This window comes from Lottia gigantea, assembly GCF_000327385.1.
Source record: "Lottia gigantea unplaced genomic scaffold LOTGIsca_117, whole genome shotgun sequence".
NCBI classification, from domain to species: Eukaryota; Metazoa; Mollusca; class Gastropoda; family Lottiidae; genus Lottia; species Lottia gigantea.
This window is the reverse complement of record NW_008707167.1, coordinates 14,010-27,085: the sequence shown is the minus strand read 5'-3', so window position 1 is coordinate 27,085 and position 13,076 is coordinate 14,010. Positions and strand designations below refer to the sequence as shown.

Sequence of the window (13,076 nt, the reverse complement as noted above, 5' to 3'; positions counted from 1 at the left end):
ATAAAATATTTCATAAGAAGTTTGACTGTTAAACTGGGAACATGGGGCCAATCTAGTTAGTATATTTTGAAATATCTATATATTAGCCTTAAAAAAGAGACAAAACTGAATTTTATGGTGAAAAGATTTTGAAAATGTGACTTTAATCAAATATGTTAAGGGAAATGAATAACAATATTTTCCAGGCGTTTGACTGTTTAAGTAGATGCCTATCTATATCATAGTCTAAAAGGAGAGTTTATCTTGACATTTTCATGAAAATTTCTTTTGAAAATCTGACTGTTACCAAATGAATTACAAGAAACAAACAAATATTAAGTTCTCCCTAATGAAAAAACCCCAAATCGGTCTAATAAAAATGTCCTTGAATTATTTCAAATAAGAGAAATTGAAATAAATTAAAGAGTTGTCTCACCTCTGTAGTGTTGGTGATTAGAGAAACTTCAGGAATAGCGAAAAGATCTATTAGTTGATGCATAGGACCCTGACCATAGAAAGTATTCATCTGATCTAGAGTAACGTGGGTTCCATTATATAGGGATTTAACTTCTCTCTCAGTCACTCTTCTCTGACCTCTAATAATAATAATAATAATAACTGGGTAATTAGACATTTAAAAGGGGCTGCCCCTAACCTAGCCCTGCCAGACCCGACCAGATCTAACGAAGAATCAACTACCAAACCAACAACACAGAATCATCCAATTTGAACCAATCCAACTACCAACAACTACCTAGTTTGCGATTTCAGCATCCACTGGAAGCGAACTGTAACTTGTCATCTACCAACAACTACCTACCTACCTACCTACCTACCGTCTGTCCTGCTAACATGGAATTGACACATTTTATGTGTAATAAGAGGAATACAATACTTTCTGTGCCCATAATACCCATCTACAGTTTATATTTTTATGAATTGTAAGAAAACTAAAGATCAGTTTTCAATTCTACAAAGTGATACGGATGGCTGATACTGAGCTCAGCTGATTAAGCCAATATTTACATGATTATCCCTTTTACATGAAAAATACTAGAAATAATAAAAAAACTCTTCACAAACCTGAAAACTGTATCAAGTTGAATATTATGAAAAGCGTCTAATTTTAACAGTAATCCCTAAAAACAAGAGAAATCAATTTAACATTTAGCAACACGTCAATAAAGTTTCTTACTCACTAAATAGTTTCTTCAATCAATTTAAAGGGAAGAAGGTAAAGAAGTTTTCTATATCTTTTATGTGAATGCAGGACACTTATAGCATCAATTTATACCACTTCAAGTTTAATTGACGTTTGCAATTCCCCTTGAACTTTCATCAATATCACATAAGCTGCTATAAGTAGACCTCAGTCAGTTTAAGATTGAAATTAACATACCTTTCTGACATCGTAATGAAGGCCTCTGATTGGCCACGATGGATCGTACGGGTATTTTAATATTTCTGCTGGATACTGAAATGAGATAAAAACTATAATGTCAGCCAAACTGGTTCAGAACTATTTCTATTATATTTTAAATGCAAAATAAAAAAAGTGACTTCTTTTAAACCTTTCTCTCTACATTCCTTCAAATTAAATTTCCAGAACAAAATAAATGTTAACTAATCATTGGTACCTTAAAATCTGAGATAAGTGTTTCCTGTCCTAGATGATAAATAGTATGATGTAATTCAGGTCTGTAGGCTGCTAGAGTATAATCATAATCAAAACCATATACATCAATATCACCTAGATTTAACTCATTGTTAGCGAATATACCTTGACCTTCAATAGCAGACTCATGTACACCATCTAAAATATATAAACACCGAATTGTCTTTATAATTTAAAACAAATAAGATTTAAAAAGACAAGATTGAATTTAAATTGTTTTTGTCTAAAATCAGGCCTTCTATATACCTCTTCTGAAATCTACATTGCATGTTGCATCCAGTAATAGCTATCATCATAAGACCAATAGATTTTTATTGATTTTCAACAGCATTGTCATTGGGTTGAGTTTCAAAAAAAGTGGTTTGACTTGTCTTTAAAAAAATTTATTGGTCAGAGTTGTCTTGTGGTTCCAATTGTCCAATTTGTCTTGAATTCATAAAAGTTAATCTGCTATGTTATATAGAAGATTAGAAGGTTATATCAACCATTAAAAATTAAGGTTAATCTGCTATGTTATATAGGATTATACCAGGTTAGGACAAAGCATTAATAAAGACTGGATTGTAGAAGGTTAAATCAGTACAACATGACCAGTAACCAGTAGGGTTAGTGTTTAACATAAAACATAATAAATATCCAATAGGCCTTTATTACCAATCTTTAAGTCAAATATCATCACCTTACACCTTTATTACAAGTTTTCAATTTGTAGACATAACATATTATTGATTGTGAAATAGAGACATACAACTTTTAATTGTATTCTGTGTTAGCGGATTGTAATATCGCTTTTTATGACATGTTTATTGAACAATTATTTTCAATTTGACATAGGGAGATATACTGGTATACTTTAAAATAACAGTAGGGGAAAGAGGGGAGAATTCAAACAATACATAGAGAGATGTATATTTTAAAATAACAGTAGGGGAAAGAGGGGAGAATTCAAACAATACATAGAGAGATGTATATTTTAAAAGACTTGTTACATTACATTGTTTAAACATTATTGACTCCGCACATAAAACAAAAAGAGATACACCACCTATCTCGATTTGTAAAAGCGATAGACTTCAAGGTTATCCTGGGTCAGAGATGGGGGGGCGAAATACCTGAGGTTTGCCTGGTTATGAGATTTTTGCCTGAGAACATGCCCCTCTGCCACTGTCACTGTCCTGGGCGCCCTAAGCCTCAGGCTACAGAAGTTACACTACTAGGAAAGTGTTTTGGATAGTAGGCCTATCATTTAACCTACAACTGTCAAGACAACATGAAAACCTAAGATTACGAAGAGAATATTAACCAATGTTATAGATAGAGCTCAAAGCTAGTACAGACACAATAATGCCAAGAATTTAAATTGTGTGTAGCAACTGGTTGTAATAAGTCAAAAATAAAATTAGCAGAATGTCAGAAAAGGTTCAGGGTAGGCTAGTGAAAAAAACAAATAGATCTAACTGAAAATTCTCACCTTCGATAGCTGTCTTTTTCCTCGTATATTCATCCTGTAGTTCGGTCTTAGTCTTAGCAGTAAAAGTAGTAAAATTTGTCACTTGCAATTTAAAAATATCGTTAAAAACATTTCTTTTAAAACATCGGATAAAAGCCATTGCTATCAGTAAATAAAGGTAAAAGGTCAAGGTCAAGGAATTTCTGATTATCCAGAATTTTGACAGAACAAATTAGTTGTTGTCTGTAGTCTGAATAATTACTGCTTTACTAACTGGAGTTGTTTCCCTTTGATCGTAAAATTGAACGACCAGTAAAAGGATCACGATAGTGTTGAAATCTTTCAACAACTTTGGTTGTTTATCTATTATGTGTTTTTTTTAAACACATGAAATCAAAGAAAATTTCTAAAAATCACATTTTGTGCTCAGACACAATCAGTTTTCACTACCCGTACTTTCCTAGCCCAACCCAACCCAAGTCCTCACAAATGCAGTTTGCAAAATGAAAATGCGTGTATATTTCCCAACCCGAGGCAGAAACAGATGTGTAATTTTTTTAACATTTATGCAGACTTTGAAAATATTCTTGAAGAAAATGTGACGTCTGTGGAGAAAGAATTTATTTTTTATTCAATGAATGAATCATAGTGAAACAGGATAGTTTGATAGACCTCCATATTGAGGTCACTTCCTGCTAGGCATGCGCACTTCAGTTATAATTAGAGACGGACAAGGAATCGGAACAAAAATGGCTGCCACTTACGGGTCGGGCAGTAGCAGCCCCCCTGTAATCGGCAGGCCTATTGAAAGAGTTTTCGAAGAAGCACAAACATCCGGACAAATAAATCTTAGTGGTCGGAAATTAAAGGAGTATCCGAAAATCTGTGTAAAATATGATTTAGCCGACACAATTATAGCAGGTAATGTACAACGAGTTTCTTTTCTCTCCACTTTTCTCTTGTTATGATGCCAGTCTGATCAATGTTCCTTTTAACTCTCGTACCACATGTAGACAGCTTTTCTCGTCTGTTTTCTTCTTTAGCTGTATTGCTAAAACATGTAAATTGGCCTGTTGACAAATGAAGTGCACCTCTTTGTTTAAATTTTTGAGTTGAAAGTTGAGGGATGGGAATGGTATGATGAATAATTTGTGAATTGAATATAAATGGTAACAACAACACGATCAATTGTTGTCATTCAACTTGGCCTGGGGCAGGTGCCTTTTTGGCTTATTATATTGATTAACTGCATTGACAACTCTAAATTGAAAACATGTGCATATGTCAGCTTGCACTTTCTCTTACTAAATATTTTGTACATTGTTCTCATTTTGCCGCTTCTGAATGGCACTAAGTTTAACTAAAGTGTAGTCTACAATCTACAAATACAATAGTGTTATTGTCATAGGCCTACTACAGATTACAGACCTAGAAGTTTATGATATGTTCTAAACTTTAGCATATATTTTTTAAGACTATAAGTTTGTGTGGTCTTGTACCAAATGACCCTCAGAAGTACTAACAAACTAATTTAAGGTGCAGATTGATCTGGACTGATAAGAGATTGAAAGGAATGCAATTGAGTTATATGAACCATTGACGGTATATTGTAAAATTATATAGCCTACTGTTGTGGTGCAGTTTGTAGTAGCACTGATATTTATGGGCTTATCATGTATTAGAGACGGTATGTTTATAGGGCAACAATTTGGAGTTTGTCATCAAATTTCTGCTTTCTCAAAAAAGACGTAGATTAACCAAAAATTACAGAAACATAGTTCTTATACTACAGTGGCACATCTATATTTTGTTGTTGTTAGTAAATCCTGTATTATTAAGTTTATTGTAAATGATCACACAACAGAATTCAGTCAGAATGGCAAGTGTCATGTTAGTCCGAAACATCTGCCTCTATTCCAGCCTCTGATGGATATTTTGACAGTTGTCAGCTGGAGTAGAATCAGAAGAAAAAGACCCTGTTAAATGGAGATTTTCCACACCTCCAAAAATACGTTTTTCTGTAACATAATATTGAATTACCTTTAATATGATTGTAAATTAGTGTTGGACATCACCGTTACTTTCTTTTCATTAGTATCACGAGACTCTGTGACCTTTGAACTTGTGGCCGATGCTATATCAGTTTCGCCAATTTTTTTTTTAATGGAACCGAGATACAACATAAATGGTGTAGGGAGAAGATGATACAAAAATATTCATCTTTCCAAATATACCTTGGTTTTGGAGATCTGAGGTACCGGTATCTAAATAGGTTTAAAAACCCTGCACCTGCGGAGATGCGCAAATGTACCCATTAAACAGGGGCCTATTTTTTCTGTCTCTACACCAGCTGACATCTGTCGAAATAGCTATCAGAGTCTGGAATAGAGACAGATGTTTCAGTCTAGTGTCATGTATTCCATGTAGATAAACTAAACTTGATGAGTATGTGACATCAAACATCTATCAGGTCCATTAATGAATAACAGTCTCTGATTAGGTACACAATATCAAAATTACTAGTGTTTTGTCTGAAGATGTTACATACATACACAGACACTATTAGGCAGAAATAACTTATGTCTAATATTAAACGAAGATTTTGTAATGTGAAAATTGATACTGGAAATGATCAAATGTGTGCCGATATAGAAGATAAGACTATAATTAATTAACAAAACAAAAGACCGTTTTATGTCCAATGACGTGAAAATTTTTTGAAAGAATTTGGGTGAATCTTAGTGCCTATCACTTGCATTTCTTTATAATATTTGGATCATCATTTTATCTCGCTTGTTTTATTTTTAATTTATATCGAGGTTTATCTATCAAGCTGAAAATCTGATTAGTGAATACAGAATTTCAAAAATAGCGTGAACCATTTTAGATGAAAATTTTGTTAAGAACACAGGTGTAAGTTAACTTTGTAATGTTATAGTTGAATACAAATTCCAATTAATATTTAAAGAGAACAAAATAAACTGACCACTTATTTGTTAGTTTCAAATGAGAATTGTTAGGTGAAAAATTAAAAAAGAGTATTGAAAAGTATTTAAGCTGGTACAGTAAGCTGTTGAATGTGAATATTAAATTAATATTAAAATATTGAACAGATTGTTGAAAATATATTGGTTTTGGCTCTACCTGTAGATAGAAAGTTGTAAGGTATGTGAAAAAATTAAAATTAGAGGCGAATACAAAATTGTACAAGCTTAGCTCTAAAAAAACAAATTTTTTATGGAAAATAAGAGAAGATAGATAGATAATGAATGTGGTTCGTTAGAGAATTGATGTAATTAATTCTCATCAACTCAGTAGGGTATCAGAGTTTTATCATTATTACAAGATTAATATATTACCCTCTCTCACCAATCTCTTATTTCATCTCAATATTATTATAACTGAGCTAAGACAAGAGTATGTCCCAAATACCCAAAATACAAGGATTATCTGCCACAGAGAAACACGATATATAGTTGTAATAGTTTCAGACTTATTACTGATTTGATGTAGGTGGATAAGATGGTGTTTGGATGAATTATTACAATTTTAATTACTCTGAGAAATGTAGTGGAGCCCTTATGTTAAGGTTTTAGTTAGTACTCATATGTGCATTATGGAATTATCCAGCCAAATCATTACGTTTGTGGAAGTTTGTCGAAATAAAAAGAGACAATGTTCTGACCGCTCCTGTGTTTAAGATTATTCTTGTGTTTATGTTTGAATCATTCTAGGATGTCTAAAAATATCTAGTCAGTCATATATTCTGTTCATTACTAATATTACTAACTGAAATTGTCTGAAAGTATCTTAGAATAAACTAAACTATGTTTTAAATTGTACCCTAATGAATGATTGTACACATGTATCTGTCCGACTATAACAACTCTATCTGATTATCTCAGTTAATTTGGTAATATCTATTGATTTCTCATGGAATATTTATAGTTGGTCCACCATTTTATGTTAAGAATAAGTCAAACTGTCAGAGTATCACAACTAACCTTAAAGATGGGGTCCCTTGTTTTCATAAATGAAAATGCTAATACTTATATGAATAGCAAGTAGAGGTGTTCTAATGTTCAAAATTATTTCATAATGATCTAAATTATAAGAGAATTACCAGCAGAATTCCAATCAGTGAGCGATCAAGAAAGGTCTTTTTTTTTTGGTTATCCATACTGTATATACATGAACATTTATGATTGGTTAAAACTCTTAATTATGTGCAATAAGAACACCAATTAATCAAATAGTTTGCTTAATTTAACACTAAAAAATAAGGAAACCCATCTTTAACTTGGTTAGTTTCAGTCTTGTTATATAAACTGATGAATCAGTCTCTTCCTTATACATTATGGAGGAATATTTAGATTGTCTCATCCTCTCTTTAAATCAAGTATTGAGTAATATAATAATGTTGTTTTTAAAATGTTTGTCACAGTTTTTCTTGAAAATATATAAATATATTTTACACATTTTGATAACAAATGGGTTTTTGATACTTGTGATATGTTTTAAGATAAAGTTAATTTATACTTTGATTGACAAGAGTTTTAAATTGATTGATTGAGAAAATACCACATTGTAATATGTTGTGAAGCTGAAATATTGAGGCCATTGTACTGAATGATAGACAGTGTCATACTTCCAGTAACTTGCTGTTATGGTAGAATGAGTAAAAGAGTATAAAAAGTCTAGATTATGAATCTAGGGGTGTATAAAATTTGTATCTAATCTGTAGAGTATAATTATTGGTAATAGTTATTGATTATTTCAGATAGATCTTATAGATCTTATAGATTTTATGATCAAGTTTGAGGAGTTTGCCTGTTGGTCCAGTAGACTTGATATTATCTAAGAGTTATGTTTTGAAAGATGGTATTTAGTAATATTTGATACAAGTCTAGTTGATTGTGATGTATGGAGATATAGAAAGAGTATTATTTTGTGAGGTTATTACTAGGGTAAAGTTGAGGTGTTATGTAGAACTATATATCAGCAAGCTGTATCACTTTTATAATTAAGATTCTTCCATGCCTTTAGCTCGTTATTGCCAACATTCTGCAGACATCCATGATAGCACAATGAATAGACGGTCAATAATGATCTGATGACAGTTTGAACTTCCACAGTATTTTATTGTTCTATTGTGATGGAACCTGATTTCAGACTCTGAAAAGTGAAATGGATGGCTGCTAATTTTATCTTATTGAATCTTTGAAAAAAATATTGAAATTAGATGTCTCTTTCCATGCTACTCTAAAATAAAATATTCCATCAACAATATTTGTGTATTGATTACTGTACATATTGATTTCTTATCTTATTAGTATTCAGATCTGTTTCTTTAACTTTGAAACTGACGTCTTAGAATTCACCAACTTATATTCAGAGATTGTATTCACTGATATTTCTCAAGTATTACCAATATTGATTGAAAGATGCTAGTATGTTATAAAATATATTGAAAATACAAACGTTAAATCTCTTGTGTCTACGTCAGAAATTGAAAGATGTCTCTAAATATCCAACAAGAGTTTGTGTTCTACAGGTTGTGCAACTTAAAATATATGGTGACAGTTGGAAAATGATAAAGGATCAGGCTAAATTTCTCTCATTGTACACTGCATGACATTACCTGTCTTCATTAGCCCATTATCTACAGAAAAGTAGGATGTAAAACTTCATTCGTTCATTCTTTCTAAATGTTAAAATGAAAGTCATAGATTGTACTTCTTTCATAATTTTTCTTCTCTGTTTGCCTTTTTAAGCCTTTATAGGTCTAGTATCTGTACCAACTTAAACTTGGCTGATGATGTCTGTAGATATACCACCATGTAAAATTGTTAAACTTTTCTATAAAATTATAATTTATGTAAATATGTTAGGTTTCTGCAGGGTGCCTATCTTACTGTTTTATTTTTCATACAGATAGAATGATAAGTTAAACCTATCTAGTCTGATGTTAACTTGATAAATAATATTTCTAAAGACAAGTCTACAGGAGGTGTTTTATTGGCCTGGTATAACTTGTCTTTAATATGAATACATGTATTATTAATCAGAATCTTGTCTGAAACCTGCTGATTCTTATTTTACACTGATCAGCAGTTTTTGGAAGACAAAAAAAAACACTATTTTGGAAAAATATCTTCATTGTACACAGTATTACTAGACAATGACCTGAATAAGTATCAGATATATAATGTTATTTTGTGGTATAATTTGTCTTATATATGAATACTTTGTAATACATTGTTACATTGTAATTCATAATATCGTGGGTGACCGCTTGAAACCTTGTATATGCCATATTTGGTCATTTTGTCTTTTTGGTACCGTTTGAAAGCTCGTAAAAGCGCGGATCTTGTCATCAAATCCTCGTATTCTTAGCTTGATTGTAAATAACTCAAAAACCACTAATTAAGTAACACGTATATAAACAGTCAGATTTAAAACCTCGTAAAATATATTATTATACAAGGTTCAATGTTCCTTTTCTGCGGATGAAAATGAAAAAGCTTGTGTACTGTATTAATATACGAGTTTTTGGTTCAAAAGGCCGGAGATATCGAATTGTTATACGAGGTTTATATTTACCAAGAATGAAAACCACGTATAGCGGTAAAAAAAATAATAAAAAGATTTTAACATAATACGCGTACAAATATTTTTTTGCGTTTTTCTCGAAAAGTAATTCCGCGTCTGATATCATTATACGAGGTTTCAAGCGGTCACCCATGATATTCTAGTCTGAAACTGGCTATTTTACACTGATCAGCAGTTTTTGGAAAGAGAAAAAAAGAGGAGGATTGTTTTGTTATCTAAAACTTTATTTACCAAATCAGCATCAGAGATGTTAATGTGTATCTTCTGAAAAGTATTTGAGATTTTCCAAAGAAATTGTATATTTAACAATGTTAGCAGACATCTGATATAATTAAAACTCTGATTGATTATGGTGAAGTACATGTTGACATTTTGTATTCAACCTTTGCTGGAAAGTAGAAGAGACACAACTGGTGGCATATTTCAGTTGTCTGTTCGTTTAAGTGGAATAAATCCAACAATCAATCAAATTCTTCCAGATGCCACCAGTTACAAGCTTTCGTTCTGCCAATTTCATCAGAATTGTGTTCAGATATTATTGCTTACCTTTAGTGTCAACTTATTGCGGATTTGTAAGACTTAGTGCTGAAGTTTATATACTAATTATAGGATACTTGATTAAGTTGAAAGTAAATAAATTACGGACACTTAGGCTTGTCTCGTATTTATCTACATTACTTGAAAGTCAGCAAGTTTCAGATTTACTAGACTTGAGATAAAATGAAGATGTTATGTAACATTCTAGAACCAGTGGTCTCTTGTTTATTAAACACTGTTTTATCTTTTCAACCACTTCAATAGAATTGAATTAAAAATTATTGGCAAGTTTCTAACTTTTTCTTATCTTTACCTACAGCTTTCACAGGTGATTTATATTTCTAAACATAAGTGTCGATATGTTTCTGAAATTCCGCTACGAATATGTTGCCAACGGTGGTCTATTATGTTAAATTCAGGGGATCCAGGTGGGTAAGGTCATTTGCTTGCTTGTCTTGGAACCCAAGATTCAAAAGACTATTTCTACTAACTTTCTCCCTTTGGCTATGTAGGTTAAAGGCATTGTCAATTACTAGAACCACAGATGTCTGATTGAAAATTGGAATGGCACAAATTGATTCTATCATTGTCCTTGATACACCTTTAAAAAACCTGTATACAATCTCTTTAGCAAGAACCACAGACGTCTGATTGAAAACCTGTATACAATCTCTTTAACAAGAACCACAGACGTCTGATTGAAAACCTGTTTACAATCTCTTTAACAAGAACCACAGACGTCTGATTGAAAACCTGTTTACAATCTCTTTAACAAGAACCACAGACGTCTGATTAAAAACCTGTTTACAATCTCTTTAACAAGAACCACAGACGTCTGATTGAAAACCTGTATACAATCTCTTTAACAAGAACCACAGACGTCTGATTGAAAACCTGTATACAATCTCTTTAACAAGAACCACAGACGTCTGATTGAAAACCTGTATACAATCTCTTTAACAAGAACCACAGACGTCTGATCGAAAACCTGTTTACAATCTCTTTAACAAGAACCACAGACGTCTGATTGAAAACCTGTTTACAATCTCTTTAACAAGAACCACAGACGTCTGATTGAAAACCTGTATACAATCTCTTTAACAAGAACCACAGACGTCTGATTAAAAACCTGTATACAATCTCTTTAACAAGAACCACAGACGTCTGATTGAAAACCTGTATACAATCTCTTTAACAAGAACCACAGACGTCTGATTGAAAACCTGTATACAATCTCTTTAACAAGAACCACAGACGTCTGATTGAAAACCTGTATACAATCTCTTTAACAAGAACCACAGACGTCTGATTAAAAACCTGTATACAATCTCTTTAACAAGAACCACAGACGTCTGATTGAAAACCTGTTTACAATCTCTTTAACAAGAACCACAGACGTCTGATTGAAAACCTGTTTACAATCTCTTTAACAAGAACCACAGACGTCTGATTGAAAACCTGTTTACAATCTCTTTAAAGAGACCTGGAAAAAGGGTCTAGTCGTTGAAAAGGGACAATTAACCTGGGCCTTTTGTTCTACAGGCTGTGTCGATCAAGATCTTTTTAGTTGAAAATAAAAACAATAGGCTTTATAATTTAGTCTCTGTCAATAGGTGAACATTTTTTATCACCAGTCCTTAAAATGGTTGTTTTGTTTTAAAGGATGGGAATAATTATCAGGAACTAGTTGTTTTTAGAAGTAGGTTATATCAGTAATTATAGAGTGATAATATTACAGTGAAGAGAGAATCACCTCTAGATGTTTCTACTTTTTCTGATTTAATTGTGGAAATAACAGTAATTGATATTCATTGCCTTCATTCATTATCTCTGCCTGAGTTTAAAGTGAGGGTCTAACTTAGTGCTGGGTATCGTCAGTCATTCCACGATAAAATACACATCACGATATGTTACGTATTGCGATACAAGGGTCACAATACGATACGTGAAACATGGTAGAGATATTTAGTAATTTTGAAAAGACAGTGATATATAGCTCAATAGTACATATAAATTTGGTTTAGTTGGTTATAGAAAATATAAATCAATATATTTTAAAAAGTTGTATTGTGCATCACAGACAGAGTTTCTTTAAGTTGGTAAAATCAATCAAGTCTGATGAAACAGCTGGTCTAGTCTAATATCTATCAACAATACTAATAGTCTATGATATTAATCTTCCTACCACAGACTGTCTGATATTGATAGATTCAGTTCAATTTCTTTCAACCCTAAAATCTCATGCCTTTCTGAACAATAAACAAAGACTCCAGGTACTCCAGACCACGCATTTTAAAGATCCATCAATAGTTAAAAATCTCAATGTTTAATCTTTGAAAGTAGCTATTTGACATGGTATTTATGAGGAATAGATTTGATATACATGTACATTGCATGTTATAATACTTACTTGTTGATTAGAATAGAAATCTCATGAAATCCCAAGAGAATTCAAGCTTTCAGTTCAGAGGAGACAAATTCTAATTAACCTAAAGTGGGCATGTTAAAAAAACTCTATCCCTGTTTGTGTCCTTGTAAATTCTACAAACCTCTGAAATATTATTTAGAACAATATTACTATGATAAATAAGACAGTTTTATAGATGGATACTTCTAGAATATTTATTACTTTCAATGTGGTTCACATATCATCATCAGGAATATAATAATTATGTGTGTGAACCAAATTGAAATGTTGAAAATAATAAATATTATAGAAGTATCTATCCATAATAATTGTCTAATTTGTCTATAAACTGTAATCTAATATGGCGTTAAAGGATTATTATTATGTAAGTTTACAGTGTTGCTTTCAAATGGATA

General features: G+C 31.8%; 1 protein-coding gene across 1 annotated transcript in view; it reads right to left on the bottom strand.

Annotated features, from left to right (window-relative positions):
- Window positions 1–1,757, bottom strand: part of LOTGIDRAFT_137693 (hypothetical protein) — a gene marked incomplete at both ends in the record, with an annotated part of 17,014 nt that extends 15,257 nt beyond the window's left edge. Inside the window, 4 exons of the mRNA XM_009047777.1 lie at window positions 416–575; window positions 1,063–1,118; window positions 1,379–1,453; window positions 1,617–1,757. Coding sequence (XP_009046025.1) covers window positions 416–575; window positions 1,063–1,118; window positions 1,379–1,453; window positions 1,617–1,757 — 432 coding nt within the window. The remainder of the gene's footprint in view (window positions 1–415; window positions 576–1,062; window positions 1,119–1,378; window positions 1,454–1,616) is intronic.
- Between the last annotated feature and the right edge of the window lie 11,319 nt (window positions 1,758–13,076).